At 36.1% G+C, this 20,549-nt stretch overlaps 1 protein-coding gene across 4 annotated transcripts in view; it reads left to right on the top strand.

Annotated features, from left to right (window-relative positions):
- The window catches only part of ATP13A3 (ATPase 13A3), a 94,798-nt gene that overhangs the window by 23,117 nt on the left and 51,132 nt on the right, over positions 1-20,549 (top strand). For 3 of the 4 annotated variants that reach the window (XM_034999847.1, XM_034999845.1, XM_034999846.1), the window contains 12 exons: positions 3,281-3,379; positions 4,435-4,608; positions 7,171-7,353; positions 7,863-7,933; positions 9,982-10,062; positions 11,482-11,551; positions 12,877-13,011; positions 13,488-13,560; positions 16,472-16,603; positions 17,749-17,928; positions 18,047-18,204; positions 18,939-19,127. In XM_034999847.1, coding sequence (XP_034855738.1) covers positions 3,329-3,379; positions 4,435-4,608; positions 7,171-7,353; positions 7,863-7,933; positions 9,982-10,062; positions 11,482-11,551; positions 12,877-13,011; positions 13,488-13,560; positions 16,472-16,603; positions 17,749-17,928; positions 18,047-18,204; positions 18,939-19,127 — 1,497 coding nt within the window. In that variant the 5' untranslated portion in view covers positions 3,281-3,328. The remainder of the gene's footprint in view (positions 1-3,280; positions 3,380-4,434; positions 4,609-7,170; positions 7,354-7,862; positions 7,934-9,981; positions 10,063-11,481; positions 11,552-12,876; positions 13,012-13,487; positions 13,561-16,471; positions 16,604-17,748; positions 17,929-18,046; positions 18,205-18,938; positions 19,128-20,549) is intronic. The other variant, XM_034999848.1, reaches the window with a different exon arrangement.

Below are 20,549 nucleotides of genomic sequence, written 5' to 3'. Positions count from 1 at the left end.
TGGGACTTGATCCTGGGACTCCAGGATCATGACCTGAGCCGAAGGCAGTCGCTTAACCAACTGAGCCACCCAGGTGCCCCAGAACAGCTGTTTTAATGTCCTTGTTTACCAGTTCTATTATTTGTGTCATTTTTTGGTCTTTTTCTACTGATTAATTTTTCTCATTTTGGGTTTTCTTTGCGTACCTTTTAAGTTTTAATTGGATGTCAGATATTGTTCCTTAATTGGGACTAGATATTTTGTGTTCTTATAAATTCCTTGAGCTTTATTTTGTGAAGCTGTTATTTGGGAACAATTTATTATTTCATTTTTTTTTTTTTTTAAAGATTTTATTTATTGGGACACCTGGGTGGCTCAGTTGGTTAAGCATCTGCCTTCGGCTCAGGTCATGATCCCAGGGTCCTAGGATTGAGTCCCGCATCGGTCTCCTTGCTCAGCAGGGAGCCTGCTTCTCCCTCTGCCCTCCCACTCCCCCTGGTTGTGCTTCCCCGCCCTCTGACAAATTAATAAAATCTTAAAAAAAAAAAAGATTTTATTTATTTGAGAGGAGAGGGAGCACACATTCTGGGGGAGAGGCAAAAGGAGAGCGAGAAGCAGATCCCCCATGGAGCAGGGAGCCCGACACAGGACTGGATCCCAGAACCCTGGGATCGTGACCTGAGCCAGAGGCAGCTGCTTAACCTACAGAGCCACCCAGGCACCCCTGTTATTTCATGTCTTAAGAGTTTTGTTAGGTAGGACCAGAGTAGCTTTTAGTTTAGGGCTAATTTGATCCCACTACTGAAGCAATACCCCTCTGAGTGCTCTTCCTGAATCCTTGTGATTAATGAGGTTTTCCACTGTGGGTTGGTAGGAACAGGCATTCTTCTCAGCTCTGTGTAAGCCCTGATGAGTTTTTCCTCTTAATCCTTTTGGTTGGTGCTTTCTCTGGCCTTCAATAGTTTCCTCACACATGTGCGCTGATCAGTACTCAGCTGAAGACTTGAGGGGGACCATCTTGGGTATTTTCGATGTTCTTTCTCTGTACAGATCTCTTTACTGATAATCTGCCTTGCAGACCTGCCTACTTTGGTGTCTCCCCAGACTCAGTCAACAATAGCTGATCTTTTCTGCAGGGAAAGAGGTTGGGCTTGCCCATTTTCCCAGTAGTCTATAGCAGTAGGTTATGGCCCTTGAGAATAACTGACACCTCAAGTCATATTGATTTGATGAATCAGGCTTACCATGGTGGAATGACTCCAGTAATATGCTTCATAGCTGTAATACTACCCTAGACTGAGAAGCAGTTTTTACTAAATTCCTCACAGGGTTTTGTATGATGATGTGGCTTGTTTTGGAGATGTTGGACCAGATACCTGTAAGACTTCATTTCCAAGATGGCGTGTGTGTGTGTGCGTGTGTGTGAGAGATATGTTACATATAATACTAATATATGTAATATATGTAACATAACTTACATATTACACACACACACACACACGTATATGTAAGCAAAGTTTTGTGTTTTATTTCTGTAGAAATGCCACTCAGCCCTGATCCCCATCTCCAGGGCTACCAGAAGGTACAGAAGCTTTGAGTGCTGGTGCAGGAAGCATCAGTATTTTTTACTGGTCATTTTGTTGATGATATAAATCAAGAGATTTCAGTACTCATATATGGATTTGTTTAAAATTCTGCAGTTGGTTTTACTTGGCTATTTAACTCATTTCATGTAAACATTAAATAACTTTGGCTGTCTTAGCACAAAATCTTCCTTACTTCATTTATTCAACAACTACTTTCTGAGTGTCTGTCATGTGTCAGACATGTGCTACACACTGGATAGACAAGTAGAAGGATGGCTGGCATCTGGAATGAGAGAGGTGTAATATTCCCACTGTGTTCTGCAGAGATCAGCCTAGCCTACAGCAGTGGTTATTTGGTCTCAGACATTTTTATATTCTTGAAAATTATTGTGACCTCTGAAGAGCTTTTGTTTATGTGAATTATATCTGTTGATACCATATTAATTAAAACTGATATATCTTTAAGCATATTAACTCAATATTAATAAACCATAACAGTAATAAGCTTATTACAGATTAAATACTTTTCTGAAAAATATCTATTTTCCAAAAACAACAAAGATCACAAGGAAACTGACATTGTTTTATATTTTGCAAATCTCTTTAATGTGTGGCTGAATGTCTAATATTTGAAGCTAGTATCTTTTTAAAAAGATTTTATTTATTTATTTGAGAGAGAGAGACAGAGTGAGTGAGAGAGTGCACAAGCCAGGGTGGGGAGAGGCAGAGGGAAAAGCAGACTCCCTGCTGAGCAGGGAGCCTGATGTGGGGCTTGATCCCAGGACCCTGGGATCGTGACCTGAGCTGAAGGTAGACGCTTAACGAACTGAGTCACCCAGGTGCCCCTCCAGTCTCCTTTTTTTTTTTTTTTTAAGATTTTATTTATTTATTTGATAGAGAGAGGGAGAGCACAAGCAGGGGGAGTGGCAGGCAGAGGGAGAGGAAGAGGCAGGCTCCCTGCTGAGGAAGAAGCCGGACGTGGGGCTCGATCCCAGGACTCTGGGATCATGACCTGAGCCAAAGGCAGCCGCTTAACTGACTGAGCCACTCAGGCGCCCCCAGTCTCCTTTTTTAATACAGGAAAAAAAATTGTCAATGAGCTCAATGAATTTTCTCCTAGACAAGCATCATGGGTAGTCAGACAATTAGAAGATTGCTTAGTGGACTTGGAATGAGAATGGGGGAGTGATCTCTAATAAGGGTACACCTGCTTTAGGAATTGACTCTTGGTGAGGGATTACCATTCATGTAAAAGGTGCTCAGTAAATATTTGTTGGATGATTAATTTAATAATCATGGAGAGGTTTTGGGGTTGGTTTCACTGCTGGTGCTTTACCTTTTCACTATACTTCAAGGAATAAATTGAGTTGTGTGAAGCACTTTTACTTCAAGATGGTTAAACTAGATTTGTTATCTGAGTCTGGGGAATGAAAAGGGAAGATTATGTAGTAGTTTCTCGCAGAACTTAAATTGTTTTGTACCAAGGCTATTGCTAGTATAAGTTAATTGATGAAATATGCCAGGTTTTGTGATAGTATGTGTCAGAAGAACTAGCACACTATTGAAAGTGTAATGAAAACCAGTCAGCACTTTAGTGAGTACTTAAATTATCAGTTAAACTTTGATACACATATCACAACAAAGTCTTACAGTATGAAGTTATATAGTCTACTAAAATACAACAGAATTCCCTAATTGTTCTTCTTTCCCCTCAGTTGTCTTCAGCTGTTCTGAAGCACAAGACCTATCAAACCACTGTAGATATGGACAAAGAAGAAAGGAAGATTATCAACCAGGGTCAAGAAGATGAAATGGTAACCGGTTTTTATAACTTATTTGTGAAGTGTGAAGAATTTATCTTTGTAATTTATTATTCCAGGGAAGTAGAAAAGTACACGAAACAAGAACAAAACACTAAATCAGTGTGCTTTCCTCATCCCAACTGCATTTTTTAATTGGGATTATGTAACATCTCTATTTGTTGGTTTTAGTATAATTCCTGTTTGACTGTGAACTGTAATACTTAGAGGAGAGTAGTATACTTTATTTTTATTTGATAATTTAAGAAGTTACATTAGCTAATGTTTTAAATACAATCCCAAATGTAAGATTTCTAATTTTGATTTATAAAAAATGTTTAAAAGTCAGCTTAATAAAAAAACCAACTTTTCAGCTCTTTGTGTGTAGAAGGGGGGAGATAAGGCTGTCAGGTATAATGTATGACACCCCATTAAATATGAATTTCAGATAATCAAGGAATAAATTTTTTTATATAAGCATGTCCCCAAATATAGCATAGGGCAAGCAAAATTAATTTTTTATGGAAATTTAAATTTAGGCCCTCTGCATTTTCATTTGCTAAATTTGGCGACCCTTGTTGGGTTATGGTGGGGGGGTGCAGTAAACTGAAACAATTGAAATAATTGGCCTCAAGAAGTCAAATTGATCAGTCACAGTGGTATTGAGACAATTAGCTAATCATTCGGGAGAAAAAGTTAAAACTTACTTCGTATAAATGCAGTGTTATATTATGGCTTATGTCCTGGAACAGAAATAAGACAGTGGAAAAACTAGTGAAATTCTAATAGAGACTAGGTTTAGTTAATAGTAATGTACCAGTGTCAATCTCTTGATTTTGACAAATGTACCAAGTTAGCAGAGGAAGTAAACCAGAGGTAAACCAGAGGAAGGGTATACAGAGAACTTTCTGCAAATCTAAAATCATTCCAAAATTAAAAGTTTATTTAAAAAAAAAAAAGCCTACCTTTTATATGATAAGACTGTTAATACTTATTGGGAAAACAAAAAATTTTGGCAGTTACCTCTCCTATCATTTGATATTCAATTGTGTGATCACCTGTCCATGCAGGAGATTTATGGCTATAATTTGTGTCGCTGGAAGCTTGCCATAGTTTCTCTAGGAGTGGTTTGCACTGGTGGCTTTCTCCTCCTCCTCCTCTACTGGATGCCCGAATGGCGGGTGAAGGCGACCTGTATTAGAGCTGCAATTAGAGACTGTGAAGTGGTGCTGCTGAGGACTACTGTAAGTCCTTGTATTTACTGGGAGCTGATTATTCAAAAAGTAATATAATGCTTTTGTGTGCACTTGGTTCAGAATAATATATGAGGAGAATATCACTGATGGATATAATCAGGAATACTAATCCTAAAAGCATTTGTGTTCTAAGTGATAGTGATTAGAATATAAAAGAATCCTAAGGATGATTGTATCAACCCCTTCCTTTTATAATTCTTGATGCACTGAGAGATTAGATGCTTGTCTGTCAAGGTCACCAGCAAGTTTGAGGACTGTATCAGATCTGTTACTCACTAGACCAGCTGCCTTTCTACTATGTGATGTTGCTGCTTCCCTGTTTTTTTTTTTTTATCTTAATTGGAAGCATTTTATCAGAGGCTTTAATTTTTTTCCCTTTTTTTTAGTTAAAGAAATTGTTTTTTATTGAGGTATGATTGGCATATGACATTATATTAATTTCAGGTATACAACATAATGATTCAGTATTTGTGTAGATTGCAAAATAATCACCACAATAACTGCAGTTAACATCTGTTACCATACACAGTTAACAGAAGTTTTTTTTTCATGTGATGAGAACTTTTAAGATCTATTCTCTTAGAACTTTCAAATATACCCTACAGTATTGTTAACTAGTCACCATGCTGTATGTTAGATCCCCAGGAAGTTTATATCTTTTGACCTTTACCCATTTTACCCTCCCTCAACCCTTACCTCTGGCAACCACTTAATCTGTTGTCTGTATCTATGAGTTCGTTTTGGGTTTTTTTTTGTTGCATATATATTTTAATTGAAGTAGAGTTGACATAAAATATTATATTAGTTTCAGGTAGACAACATAATGACTTGACATTTATATATATTATGAAATGCTCACCACAGTAAGTGTAGTGACCATCTGTCACCATTCAAAGTTATTATATTACTATATTCCCTGTGCTGTACTCTTCATCCCCATGACCTAATTCTGTTATGCTGGAAGTTTGTACCTTTTTTTCCCTTTCACCTATTTCACCCATTCCTCCTTCCCCCTCCCTTTTGACACTACCAGTTTGTTTTCTGTATTTATGAGTCTGTTTCTGTTTTTGTTTGTTTTGTTTTTGGTATTTGTTTTGGTTTTTGTTTTGTAGTATTTGTCTTTTTCCTTTTGACTTATTTCACTTAGCATAATACCATCTAGGTCCATCCAGTTGTCCCAAATGGCAAGATTTTATTCTTTTTTTTTTTTTTTTGAGAGTTTTTATTTATTTGAGAGAGAGAGAGAGAGCGCGAGCACATGAGAGGGAGGAGGGTCAGAGGGAGAAGCAGACTCCCTGCTGAGCAGGGAGCCTGATGCGGGACTTAGTCCTGGGACTCCAGGATCATGACCCGAGCCAAACGCAGTTGCTTAACCAACTGAGCCACCCAGGCGCCCCAAGATTTTATTGTTTTTCGTGAATGAGTGGTATTCCATTGTAAATATATATACCACATCTTTTTTTTTTTTTTTTAAGATTTTATTTATTTATTTGAGAGAGAGAGAGACAGCGAGAGAGGGAACACAAGCAGGGGGGAGAGGGAGAAGCAGGCTTCCCGTGGAGCAGGGAGCCCGATGCGGGGCTCGATCCCAGGACCCTGAGATCATGACCTGAGCCGAAGGCAGACGCTTAACGACTGAGCCACCCAGGCGCCCTATACCACATCTTCTTTATCTATGTATCAGTGGGCACTTAGCTTGCTTCCCTATATTCTTGGCTCTTGTAAATCATGCTGCAGTAAACATAGGGGTGCATATATCTTTCTCAATTTGTATTTTTGCTTTCTTTGGGTGAATACCTGCAAGTGGATTACTGGGTCTCAGTATTTCTATTTTTAATTTTTTGAGGAACCTCCATATTGTTTTCCTTAGTGGTTGCACCAGTTTCCATTCCTACCAACAGTGTACCAGGGTTCTCTTTTCTCCACACCTTTACCAACACTAGTTATTTCTTGTCTTTTTTGATACTAGCCATTCTGACTGATGCAAGGTGATACCTCACTCACGGTTTTGATTTGCATTTCCCTGATGATTCATGGTATTGAGCATTTTTTTTCACTTTGCCATCTTTATGTCTTCTTTGGAAACAGGCCTAGTCCATCCTCTGCCCATTTTTTAATTGGGTTTTTGTTGTTGTTACTGAATTATATGAATTCTTTATATATTCTAGATATTAGCCCCTTATCAGATATATCTTTTGCATGTATCTTCTCCCATTCAATAGGTTGCCTTTTCATTGTGCTGATGGTTTCCTCAGAGGCTTTGATTTCTAGTCTCAGTATGTTGATGGTTAAATTAAGAAATTACTCATGATCTTGCATGGGATATTGTATTAGTGAAGTATGTCATAAAATGGTGAGCAATGGAAAGCATTTATACATCTTCATGTATAGAATTTATACATCTTCATGAAATGGTTTAACGTTTAGTGAGTAGGAAGTGATGCTTTCTCAGAGACAAATCAATAATATGTAACGAATGGGAATTAAAAATGTATATAGGCAGTTATGCAATATACATAATTAACTTTTTATCCCTTTCTCTCTTGTAAGGATGAATTCAGAATATGGTTTTGTGCAAAAATTCGCTTTCTTTCTCTGGAAACTCACCCATTTTTGAACTCCAAATCTGTGACTAATAAAGTTTCAAATGGCCATGCTGTTCATCTAACTGAAAATTTGGCTGAAGAGAATAGGCATGAAATGAGTAAATATTCACAGACTCAACCACAGCAGGTATTGTGATCTTAATGTCAAAGTTTCTTTGAAAACCATTAGAATTGTTACATTTTATGCCATCATAGCGATAATTTTGTGCATGCAGTTATTTTTGTTTGGGATAAATTCATATACATATAAAATATTTATTACTATATATAACACAGTTGAGGTACACTAGAAGAAACAGATTGCATTTGTAGTGATCACTTTAATTTTAATAGATAGTAGATTTGTGTTAGTAAACTTTAAAAAAAAATTTTTTTTTTTAAAGATTTTATTTATTTATTTGAGAGAGAGAATGAGAGAGAGAGAGAGCATGAGAGGGGGGAGGGTCAGAGGGAGAAGCAGACTCCCTGCCAAGCAGGGAGCCCAATGGGACTGGATCCTGTGACTCCAGGATCATGACCTGAGCCGAAGGCAGTCGCTTAACCAACTGAGCCACCCAGGTGCCCTGTGTTAGTAAACTTAATCATAAACAAGTGATGATAATGCTTTTTGATGTAACATTTATGTGTCTTCTACAGGTCCGTTATTTCACGCACCACAGTGTAAAATACTTCTGGAATGATACCCTTCACAATTTTGATTTTTTAAAGTAAGTATTTTTCTTTTGTTTGGATTATATTATGAATGTCTTGAAAATGTTCTAGATAAAAAAGAATTCATTGTAGTGTTACATAAAATCAGAGGTATTTATTGCATAACTTTTATTCACTTATTAACAGCTCTCTAGTGTTACTTGAATACTTACTAACCATTTTAAGATAAATCCTACTTATAACTTGTACCTTGGCAATATTTACATTTAAAGTTTGAAACAGTATGATTCTCCAAATCCACTCTGAGTCTGAGTTCTTTTCTTTCTTATGGGTTCATCTCAAAGTGAATTTCAAGTACACTTTATAGCCTGTCAGAATATCTGAATTCTCATTTCCAAACTTGCTGACAGTTCCATCTATTTATCCTTGAGGGATGGAGTAATAGACAAATAGAAATTTAACTTTACTATGTGGATTAAGATTCAGACATTGTCAAATGTGTTAAGCCTTGAGTAGGACAAATTGGAGGAATCCTTTTTTTTTTTTTTTAAAGATTTTATTTATTTATTCATGAGAGACAGAGACAGAGAGAGAGAGAGAGAGAGAGAGAGAGAGAGAGAGAGAAGCAGGCTCCCAAGGAGCAGGGAGCCCGATGCGGGACTCGATCCCAGGACCCTGAGCCGAAGGCAGACGCTTAACCATCTGAGCCACCCAGGCGCCCTGGAGGAATCCTTTAAACTTTATTTTTTGTGGAGGCTTCAAGTTATGTAAGCACTAGATTAATTAGGATTCTATTTTTATTGCTATTGTTAAAGTGATTATTATAAACACTAAGTATCATTACTTGAATGCTGAAAGAATTCTTAATATTAGCAATACAAAGAGAATCACCTTATGAACATTTAAAATATTCATGCCTGGACTTTCTTCCTCAGACACTAAAGAATTGGAATATTCTGGAATAGCCCCAGGCATTTCTCCATGCCTAGTTCTGAAGACCATTCCTAATTAAGAACTGTTGCCTTATAGAACACTGCCAGTGACCATTTTTTTTTTTTTTTTAAAGATTTTATTTATTTATTCATGACAAAGAGAGAGAGAGAGGCAGAGGGAGAAGCAGGCTCCCAAGGAGCAGGGAGCCCGATGCGGGACTCGATCCCGGAACCCTGGGATCATGACCTGAGCCGAAGGCAGACGCTTAACCATCTGAGCCACCCAGGCGCCCAGACCATTTTGTTTTTTAAAAAAAGACTTGGAGCTGTTCCTTGCTGCTTTTGGAGAAGTTACCAACTAAAGTGGGAAAAAAATGTGAAACCTATTTGCCATGTGGTGTTTGCCAACTGTAGAAACTTACAGAATTTAAACTTATCCCAATGACAGCTGTTAATTATGGAGCTTAGTTTTTCTAACTGAAGAAAGTAGAAAAGGATTGGAGTTCAGTGATGTACAAGACTCTTTAGAGTTCTATGACCAGGATCTCAGTTAAAATAAGCATAATTAAGACATTTTGGGGGGAAAAGTAGATCTGTTGGTTGAATCCAGTTAGAATTGTTACAGATTTTAGGCAATGCCTGTGACTCATAAATTCTGTACTTCTCTTCTAGATTTGTATTAGAACAGGGACAGATTTAGATTGATGCTTTTGTAGAAAGAAAAGTCAGTGAATAGCATTTCTTAGCATGATGCTTAAAAAATTGAAGAGGGAAAACTATATAGATAAAAAGTAAAAAAAAATTTATTTTTAGTTTGGAATTCTCAAGTTAGTCATACTTTAGTTTTATTAGTTTAATTATTAGCTCTTACAGCTTTGGTACAGACTTAAAGGATAATAATATTATTTAAACTTGAGTATTTAGAGCCATCTTATCATGTGGTAGATACATTGGATAATTTAGAATTTGGCACATTTGAGACTTAGAACTTTCATTATTGTTTATCTTAGAAATTTGAGATTTAAAAATTCTCATTCATTATCTCAGTTTTTGTTAAGGGTTTCTATTTGTAAGGAAGTCACGCTTTAAAATCAGGAATATAGAAAAATGAGGCATTAAGACATTTGGATATTTTAAACTTTGTTTAAAGTAAAAACTTTGGATTTATTTAGGGGACTGGATGAAGGTGTTTCTTGTACGTCAATTTATGAAAAGCATAGTGCAGGACTGACAAAGGGGATGCATGCCTACAGGTAATTTTTATCCAACTAAAGTTAGATCTGTTATCAAAATTCCTAAATAAAGTAGTATATATAGTCCACCCTTTTACCATATAGTTGTACATATTAACAGGTATTTATTATAGACATAGTAGTTGACAACTTACTGATGTTTTATTTGGGTAAGACTGTCTCTTAGTTTAAGAATTATGAAATGTTAAAATGTTAAAGCTGGAATTTTGAAGGTGATATCCCTGAAAATATACCATATTTCATCAATTCTAAGGTGCACATTTTCCCACATTTTAACATATTTAAAGGAGGGATGTGTCATATTGGGTGGAGTGTTATCCTTTACTTGAGAGCATTTTTATCTTGATGGTGTATAAAATAATGAGTGTCTTATAATTGATAGCATCTTAGATTTTCTGAAATGTATTGGGAATTGTAAGCCTGAGCTAAAAATTTACCACAATGAGTATTTGTAAATTGGAATGCATAATCTTTTTTATCATGTTATTCTTTGCTACAGTATAATATGCTACCAGTGTGTTGCATATTTTGAGAATAAATGTTATTTTCAAATTAAATTGGCAGTTTTTTTATACTCCTGTAGCATGCTTTTTCAACAGGTTAGGATATTAAAAAATTAATTCATTCAGACTTATATGTCATAAAAGGCAAGAATTACTCATTACTCTTTCATATTGAAAGTACTACCAGGAGTTTAAGTTGGAAGGATTTAAACAAGTTTTTGAAAGCATTTTTTAATTTTTAAATTTTATTTATTTATTTATTTTTAAAGGATTTTATTTATTTATTTGAGAGAGAGAATGAGATAGAGAGAGCATGAGAAGGGGGAGGGTCAGAGGGAGAAGCAGACCCCCTGCTGAGCAGGGAGCCTGATGCGGGACTTGATCCCGGGACTCCAGGATCATGACCTGAGCCGAAGGCAGTCACTTAACCGACTGAGCCACCCAGGCGCCCTGAAAGCACTTTTTTAAAAAGTCAAATGTACAGTTGTTTTTGAAAGAAATATTCTTAGTGTGGTATTCTCATTAGAAAAATAGTACAGGACCCCTCAAATATATTTTAGTCTCTTGCAAAAATTAATTGCAGTTCAAAATTTTTTATTCCTGCTGTGTTCAAGGGTGAAAAAGAAAGCGTTTGCAGACATGGTTATTATAGACTAGTGGGAAAGATACTTGTCACACAAAGAGATATGAGGCAGAATGAAACAACAGTGTAGTTATACAGTATTGACTACTTTGATTTAAATACTGTAGGTGGAGAATTGAATTGTAGAAGACAAGTATATAGAAACATGAATGTTTAAGTTCCAGATTTAAGAGCAATCTGTGGTTTAAACCTTATCGAATGAAATGCCATCCCTAAATTATACTGTTATTATATAATATAATGTAACACTATTATTATGTTTTCCTGTTATAGAAAATTGCTTTATGGAGTAAATGAAATTACTGTGAAAGTGCCTTCTGTTTTTAAGCTTTTAATTAAGGAGGTAAGACAACATTTGTGATCAATTGAGTTGTCAATTTGAAAAGAGCCATGATTTAAGTGATAAGATATTCTTGGTTTTCTTTTTCTTAGTTTCTGCCTCACTCTTTTTTTTTTTTTTAAATTGAAATGTAAAGGTAGTAACTCTGGTAGAGAAATAATTTGGGGGCTTAAATTACCTTTTTATTAATTACCTTATTATTTGTTTTGCTTTTCTTGTCTGTAAATTTTTTTTTACTCTCAGTATGTTGCACATGTAAATCTTGCCCTATCTTACAGATGTATACATCTGTCTTTTTTCTTCAATTTTTAAACAGTTTATCATATTTATTCTTAGAAAGTCTGGTTTTCATCAGTAACTATCTTTGATCATTAGAAAACCTTTCTGCTGCTCCTTTATCTTTAAAATTGGAGTAAGTCCTTTCAAATTATCTTGTTTAATTTTGAAGTAAAATGGGGACTATATATGTGAAAATGCTTTGAAAAGCATACAAGCATCAAGTTTAAGACATTTGGGGGAAGTTACTGAAATTGATAGAATACTATGAAATTTGGCTAAACAAAGTCCATTGCCAGGATTCCCTTATCTCTTTTTCTCATTTAGGTTTTTTTTTTTTTTTTAAAGATTTTATTTATTTATTTGACAGAGACAGAGATAGCGAGAGCAGGAGCACAAGCAGCGGGAGTGGGAGAGGGAGAAGCAGGCTTCCCCCCGAGGAGGGGAGCCCGATGTGGGCTGATCCCAGGACCCTGGGCAAATTAAGGCAGACGCTTAACGACTGAGCCGTCCAGGCGCCCTCTCGTTTAGGTTTTAATCCTTAATTATTTCCATAGAGAATGCAAAACAGTGTAACTTATTATCTCATATTTGTCTTCTCTGTAGACTCCAGTGAACCTTTGGCTTATAGGAAAATTGGTATTTGGAGTTCATAATAAGTAAACATTTGTTCCATTTAATTAAGAATTTTATATCCTTTAGTAGCCCAGTAATTATTGGAAGTAAATGTACTTTATTGCTAAAGCAGAATGAAGAACAGCTAAATACACACATTTTAGCTATTTCTAGCTGAGTCTGTATTGGGTTTAGTATGTAACTGAATGGATGCAAATAATTTAAATCAAGCTTATTTAGCCAAATTCTGGTAGGTTAGTGGTAAAAAAAGTACTATGCTAACATCTTGCCCTACTGTTTCAGTAGTACATGTTGCCCTGGGGTCCTACAGATAAGCTACAGAGCTTATCCTCTAAATGTCTTGTTGTTTATTTCTTAAATGAAAAGGTGGAACATCTGTATGGTTATAAATTTGACTTAACAATCTTGTTTTTTAGGTTCTCAACCCATTTTACATTTTCCAGCTGTTCAGTGTTGTACTGTGGAGCACTGATGAATACTATTATTATGCTCTAGCCATTGTGATTATGTCTATAGTGTCAATTGTAAGCTCTCTGTATTCCATTAGGAAGGTAAGTCCAATTTATTATGGCTTTCACAACTGTGTATTTTGTAGTAGCAGAGTGTAAAGTGTGTAGAATAGTACTTGGTATAAAGTAATACTCAATATAGTTATTCTTTTGGGTTATATGCATATGTATTCCTTTCCCTCTGTTTTCGAGGTGGGGGAAGGTGGATGCTTTTTAGAGTTAAAATACCACTTGACTGCTTAGAGGCCATAGGGATCTGTAGGTGCTTATCACAGACTGGAATGCTGGAGGGTTTATTTTACTGTTTTCAGGACTGTGTCATTAAAGTGCTTCTTATTTTGTTTTGAGCTAATCATTGAATAATCTTTGAATCTTTTAGTCTTGACCTTTTTAATGGCAGAGTAATATGCATTTACCATATTAACTTACCTTATTTTATGGCACCCTTGCTTTTTAATGTCTTGAAGAGTGGGTTTATATTAGCTAGTTTTTACATTTTTTTTTTTTTTCTATTTCAGCAATATATTATGTTGCATGACATGGTGGCAGCTCACAGTACTGTGAGAGTTTCGGTTTGCAGAGTGAATGAAGGTAAGTACTTAAGGTAACTCTTGGAAAAATAAACCAAGTAAGATACCCATTAAGCACTAATAACTAAAGCAAGACTAATATATTATACATATACATTCATTTTTTTTAAAGGTTTTATTTATTTGAGAGCGTGTGTGCATGCACGAGTTGGGGGAGGGGCAGAGGAAGAGGGAAAGAGACTCGCTGAGTGGGCAGCCCCATGTGGGGCTGGATCCCAGGATCCCGAGATAATGACTTGAGCCAAAGTCATACGCAACTGACTGAGCCACCCAGGCGCCCTTGCACCCCTATACATTCATTTTTTAAGAAGTAAAAATAAGTATTTGGATTATACTACTTTCTGAGATTTTATCTGATTCATTTCTGTAAAATGGTATTTTTATTTCTTACTATGTGACAGGTACTGTGGTTGGCTCTGGAGATGGAGTGGTTACAAGATGGACACAGTGCTTGTCATCATTGAACTTCAGTCTAGTTAGAAAGGCATAGTAACAAAGTGTGACAAATGCTATGATTAGGAGAGGTCAGGGAATTTAGATAATAGAGCTCATTTACTGTAGGTGTCAGAGATGGCTTCTTGGAGAAAGTATTTTTAAGTGGTTGAATTAGTCAGATAAGAGGTAGGTGAGGGGGGCGGTGAGAGAGGGAGAGAAGAGGGTTTTAAGTGCCCAGTCTTCTGGAAATGAGAGGGAGCTTGGTCATTGTAATAACTGAAAGGAACTCAGTGTGCCAGGCGCAGCAACTAGATGATGGACAGCCGTCTAAGGCATGTTAAGGAATTTGACCTCATTCCAAAAGGCAATGGAAAGCCATTGAAGGGTTTTTAAACAGGGGAGTGATCTGATGTTTGCCTTTTTGCAAAAATCATTCTGGCTGTTGTGTTCAGATGGGTTTAGAGGAGATTAATGTTGAAGGCATGAAATGGATCAAGGTGAAGGTTGTGGAGATGGAGAGAAATTAGATGGGGCTGAAAGATACTTAAATGTGGGCATTGAACAGGATTTAATAATTCATTGGATGTGGGGTGATAGAGCAGTGTCAGGCCTGAGGGATGGGCATCAGTGCCATTTAATTAAATAAGGAACGCTGGAGGAGAAGCAGTATTGTAGGAAAGGATAATGTTTTGGACATGTTAGTTTGTCTGGTGTGGTATTGAAGAGGTGTAAAGGACATAAAGGAGAGACAACACAACAGCATGGGCCTTGGAGGCAATAGCCATTTTGATTGATTGAGAATACCAAATCAGTCTCCATTCTCTTGGCTCAGTACACTATATCCGAGCATAAACACAGTTTGGCCTTGCAGGTGCTTCCTTCCCTGTGCTTCCTGGTCACTTGCTGCTTTAGTTGGGAGTATCTCTCTTCTCTATTGGTGCTCATCCTCTTACTGATCTGCCGTTGCTGAAGGCACTGGGGATGCCAGGACATTGCATTCAACTCGTGTCTTCCTTACCCCTTTGGGTTTTTTTTTTAAAGATTTTATTTATTTATTTGACAGAGCAAGAGAGCACAAGCAGAGGGAACAGTAGAGGGAGAGGGAGAAGCAGGCTCCCCGCCAAGCAGGGAGCCCGATGCGGGGCTTGATCCCAGGACCCTGAGATCATGACCTGAGCTGAAGGCAGACACTTAACCATCTAAGCCACCCAGGCGCCCCTTCCTTACCCCTTTGTAAAGTCTAACAAGTCATTGGTATTTTGTTTCCTGGTATACCTGAGAGGAGTAGACTTTCAAGTGGCATTAAAGTTTTGAAAGAGTCAAGTTTATTTAAAATGAAAAGTATTATGCCTAGTATGTGCTTAATATCATTAGAATTCTTTAGAAGTTGTTTCCTCATAGCTTAGTTAAAGGAGAAGAAAGGGAAAGAGTTTTTGTCCTATGGATTAACATCACAAATAATAGTTTTCTCTTTACTTACCAACTACCAGAACTTTTTTCTGAGCATAGTATTAAACCTAAGGGAGGGAAAGAATGAGAGTCTAAATGTAAGGTAGTCTTAAAGAAAAACCTCCTTTTGGGAAAATCTTTTTAAAAAGTGTTTAGCTAAATTGTACAAATTTCTAGCTAAGTTGTACAGATTTTTAGCTAAATTGTACAAATTTTAGCTCAGTGTACAAATTTCTAAGGAAATAATGAACCAGATAAAATATTGCAGTGTATATTTTGTAAATTTATTTAAAATAGATCTAAAATATTAGGACTTATCTTAGGAATACTGAGAAGGATTGAAATGTTATGAGTTATAAATAGTGCCAGTGAGAAAAAGGATGGTGTAAAAAAATTGCTGTTAAAAAAGAAAATACACTGGGGTTCCTGGGTGGCTCCATTGGTTAAGTGTCTGCCTTCGGCTCAGATCATGATCTTGGAGTCCTGGGATCGAGCCCCGTGTTGGGCTTCCTGCTCGGCAGGGAGCCTGCTTCTCCCTTTCCCTCTGCTCCTCCCCCCACCATTCATGCTCTCTTTCTCAAGTAAGTAAATAAAATAATAATAAAAAAAGAAAATACACTAAAATTTTCAATGCTTTCTCTGTTTCCAAGGAGTTCTAGAAATCTGAGCTTATTTACCTATTGCAGGGGATCTCATGTGTGGACTTACTGTTTCCTAAGAGGGCTGTTGTACTGAGTATTGAAGTCCAGCCGCCTGTTTGGTCAGAAGGGACTTGGCATCACCTGTGTGTAGTTGGCATCCTATCAGGGACAAACTGCCTGATATACTTAAACACCATGCTTTGTTACCCTAAGGCATAATAATCTTATTTGTTTCATTTTCATGTATTGAGATTGTCCTATTTAACTACATTATATTTCTGACTTAGTATTGAGGTCAGGTGACCTTCAGGCAGATATTTTATTTACTGTATTTTTATTTCAAGTTAAAGAATATTCAGACTTCTCTTTTTCTTTCTTTAAATCCAGAAATAGAAGAGATCTTTTCTACAGACCTTGTGCCAGGAGATGTTATGGTCATTCCATTGAATGGGACAGTCATGCCTTGTGATGCTGTTCTTATTAATGGTACTTGCATTGTAAATGAAAGCATGTTAACAGGTAAAGTAAATGAGTAAAAATCAGATCAGTTGTTTTTAATGATACTAAGATCTAAATAGTTACCGATTAAACTATTTAAAAACTATCTTGTATCTATAACTATAAAACTGTATTGCTTATATTTACTCATGAATGTTATGAATGTGATTGATAATGAAGATTTTTTTTTTCATTTTGAGGGGACCAAATTCTGCATTATACCCAGTTGTGATACTAAATCATTATGCTGGTGTTCACTACATTTTGTGACATACTTCTTTTGACATGAGGAAATATTTTATAGTAAGAGAAGAGGAAATAAGTCTTTTGCCTGCAGAGAATGGCAGCATATTTACTTCCCTATTTGATGTGTAAAAAGTGGGAATAAAGATTTTATACTTTACTTAAACTGGGGGGAAGTAGACTTTGAAATGACTTCCCTTTGGAAATTCATAATCTGAAGGTAGAGTTTGATACCTTTTTATCACGTTTTCTTTATTTTTTGTCAGAGTCAATCTGGAAAGAAGTGATTGCTATGTTTTTAAACTGTTAAGAGTCTTCTCAAAACACAGTCACACAAATATCCCCACATACTTGCCACCTTTGAAACAAGAAATGTGAATGCTACAGAGAATTAAAATTTAATGTTGAAAAGAGTTTGGCCGTTTGTTGTTGAGAGAACTACTATACTACGTATTTTTCTCCACTCCCTTTCCTAGATGCCTTTTCTCTTCCTTCCGTGTGTGTGCGCTTGCGCGCGCGCGCGCGTGTGGATAATGGGGGTTAGGAGTATTTCTTCACATCTCTGTGCTTGAGGTTGTGGAGTACTTTCCAGTTCAGTTTTTGGGGATAAGTGAACAGATGCTGGGGCTGTGGCAGTTACCTGGTCTTTTTATCTGAAACTTGACAAAATCATTTCCAGATTATAACTTTGACTCATAACTCACTTTCAGGACTTATTGTGAGAGACAAGACTTGATATTTTTGGGCAAGGAAATTGGTAGACAGAAAGCTAATTGAGTAAGCTTTGTTATCCACATATGAGAACTCTTAGTAACTATTGAAATAGTATAATAACATTTAGGTTATTTTAACAATTCAAGGTTTGTGTGTTTGATACTGATTTCTGTGCTTTAATTTATGGTTTTTGTTTTTTTTTTTTAAAGGAGAGAGTGTTCCAGTGACAAAGACTAATTTGCCAAATCCTTCAGTGGACATCAAAGGAATGGGAGATGAATTCTATAGTCCAGAAATACATAAACGACACACTTTGTTTTGTGGGACTACTGTAATTCAAACTCGTTTCTACACTGGAGAACTTGTCAAAGCTGTAGTAGTTAGAACAGGTAGAAAACATGTCATCTCTTCTTGCATGGTTTAGCGTATTTGATGCCTACTGAATGTTTAAAAAGAGATTCTGTTTTGGGAGATAATTCTCATTTTCTTCTTTCAATTTTTTTTAAGGATTTAGTACTTCCAAAGGACAGCTTGTTCATTCTATATTATATCCCAAACCAACTGATTTTAAACTCTACAGAGATGCCTTCTTGTTTCTACTGTGTCTTGTGGCAGTGGCTGGTATTGGGTTTATCTACACTATTATCAATAGCGTTTTAAATAAGGTATGTAAATGGTAAACATTTAACAGGGTTTGATTTTTAATGATGGCATGTGGCTGCTGAGGGTTTGAAATGTGGCTAATGAAAATGAAGAACTAAACTTTTGATTTAATTTAAATTAACCATATGAAACTAGTAGATGTTATTTTAGAATCAAGTACAGATATAGAACATTTTCATCATAGCAGAAAGTTCTTTGGACCGCTCTGGTTTAGGTCTTTTTCTTGTTCTCTTATGACTTAAAAAAGGGAGGGGTGACCACATATTCACCAAAAGCTTTATTTTCTCTCTCTCATTTTTTTAACTTCTGGGATATACAGCATTAAAGTTACTTGTGATTACTTAATTGAAGGTACTTCTAAGAGACCTCGTCAAATTTTCTTTTCCATCCCCTTTAGAGATGGGCATAGTACGGTGCTGATAGTAAGAGTCAATATCTGATAAATGTGTATTGAACTTTGAAGTGTGTAGCGTGTGATGCATGTAGAGCTCTTAAAATGAAAATTTCCTTTAAAAATAGCTTTCATTCCACAGTCCACTGACAGTTCACTGAGCCACCTATTTTGCAGCCTCTAAAGGGAAAAGAATTGTAAATGGTTGATGAATATAACTATATACACCTTTATATATACAATTGAAAATGGTTTATGGATTCTTCACTAAAGAAATACCCACATTAGATTAGTAAATATTTGATATGGGGGTGGTCCTAACATTTATTTTTGTGTTAATTGTAGGTAGATATTGGGGTAATAATTATCGAGTCTCTGGATATCATTACCATTACGGTGCCACCTGCACTGCCTGCTGCGATGACAGCCGGTATTGTGTATGCCCAACGAAGACTGAAAAAGATTGGTATTTTCTGTATCAGTCCCCAAAGGATAAATATCTGTGGACAGCTGAATCTTGTTTGCTTTGACAAGGTTGGTTCAGTGTTGTAATCATTCTCAGAAGTTACTGTCAGAACTTTTAAATACTTAGATTAAGGTTTTCTGTATGTATTCTCTATCAACCAATTTACACTCATTGTTTAGTGTTCTTCTGATACTCCTCTTTTTCAACTTTCTTGGCACATGCATCATTTTTGTATATTTCTTTTCACTGCTTTTTCTTTTTTTTTTCTTTTTCAATTTTTAATACCTTGGATATTGCTTATTTGCCCACATCTGCAATTTTCTAATCATTCACATCCAGAATTATACCTTATAGTAGTCTTGAAAACCATATGATCTTTTGTTTTTAACAGAGTAAGCTCCATACAGATATATTTACTGGAATTGTATTGCTATAATGTATATATGTTTAGTTAAAGTTTGCTCTATGATTTTATTGAATATGTTTCAAAATTATGAAGGTCACTGATTTTACGGTTTTATGTGAAAGTGACAAATTATGTACCTGTGTGAAATATTACTTGCCTCTTACAAAGGGTTTTTCTTTCCTCTGCTGAAATTAGTTTTCTTAAAACTTTTATTTTGAGAATTAAACATTGACCAAGAAACCTCCCATCAAGCTCTTCTTGGTAACTGATATGATAAGTATATGATTTTTGTGCATGTTCATTATTGAAGGAAAAAATGTGAGACATTTGGTTTTTTTTTAAAAAGTCATATCCTGGGGCACCTGGTTGACTCCGTCGGTGGAGCATGCGACTCTTGACCTCCAGGTTTGAGTTTGAGCCCCACTTTGGGCATACAGATTACTTAAAAAAAAATCCTATCCCATGACTACATTTCATATTTGTTTGTTTGGAAAATTTCACTTACGCCTTTTTGGGGAACATTACTATTAAAATTTTTAAACAGTCGCGAAAGTGGAGAAGATACAAGTATAAAATGCCTTCATTTACCCATTGCCCAGCTTTAACAGTTAATCAGTATGTTGTCAATCTTACTTCATCTGTCCCCTCATTTTGAAGGTGGCAGCATCAGACATTCTTTCACCCAGTATTATCTCAGTTTTATCTCTAGAAGATGTAAAAAAAAAAAAAAAAAATTATTGCAGTACCATTATCTTACCCCAGTTAACAAAAGTAGTAATTCTTGGTGTTATCTAATATCCAGTTCTCATTCAGATTTCCTTGTCTTTCACAAAAAGTGTCTCAAATTTTACAATTTGTTTTTTCTGTCAGAATCCAAATAATGATTGCATTGATTATAATTAATCTGTAACATTTGCTTTTCTTGCCCCTTGTCCTGAATCATCTTATTGAAGAAACCAAGTTGGTTTCTTCAAAACATCCTGGATTTAGCCAATTGCTTCCTCTTGGTGTCATTTAACTTGTTCCTCTTCCCTTTTTGGCTCCCTCTGTCCTAATGTTTCCTTCCTATGTAGGCCTTTATTGA

Source organism: Mirounga leonina, unplaced genomic scaffold (assembly GCF_011800145.1).
Source record: "Mirounga leonina isolate KUSES-001 unplaced genomic scaffold, KU_Mleo_1.0 Mir_115, whole genome shotgun sequence".
NCBI classification, from domain to species: domain Eukaryota; kingdom Metazoa; phylum Chordata; class Mammalia; order Carnivora; family Phocidae; genus Mirounga; species Mirounga leonina.
The sequence above is the reverse complement of the archived record's forward strand: the minus strand, read 5'-3'. Positions and strand labels throughout refer to the sequence as shown.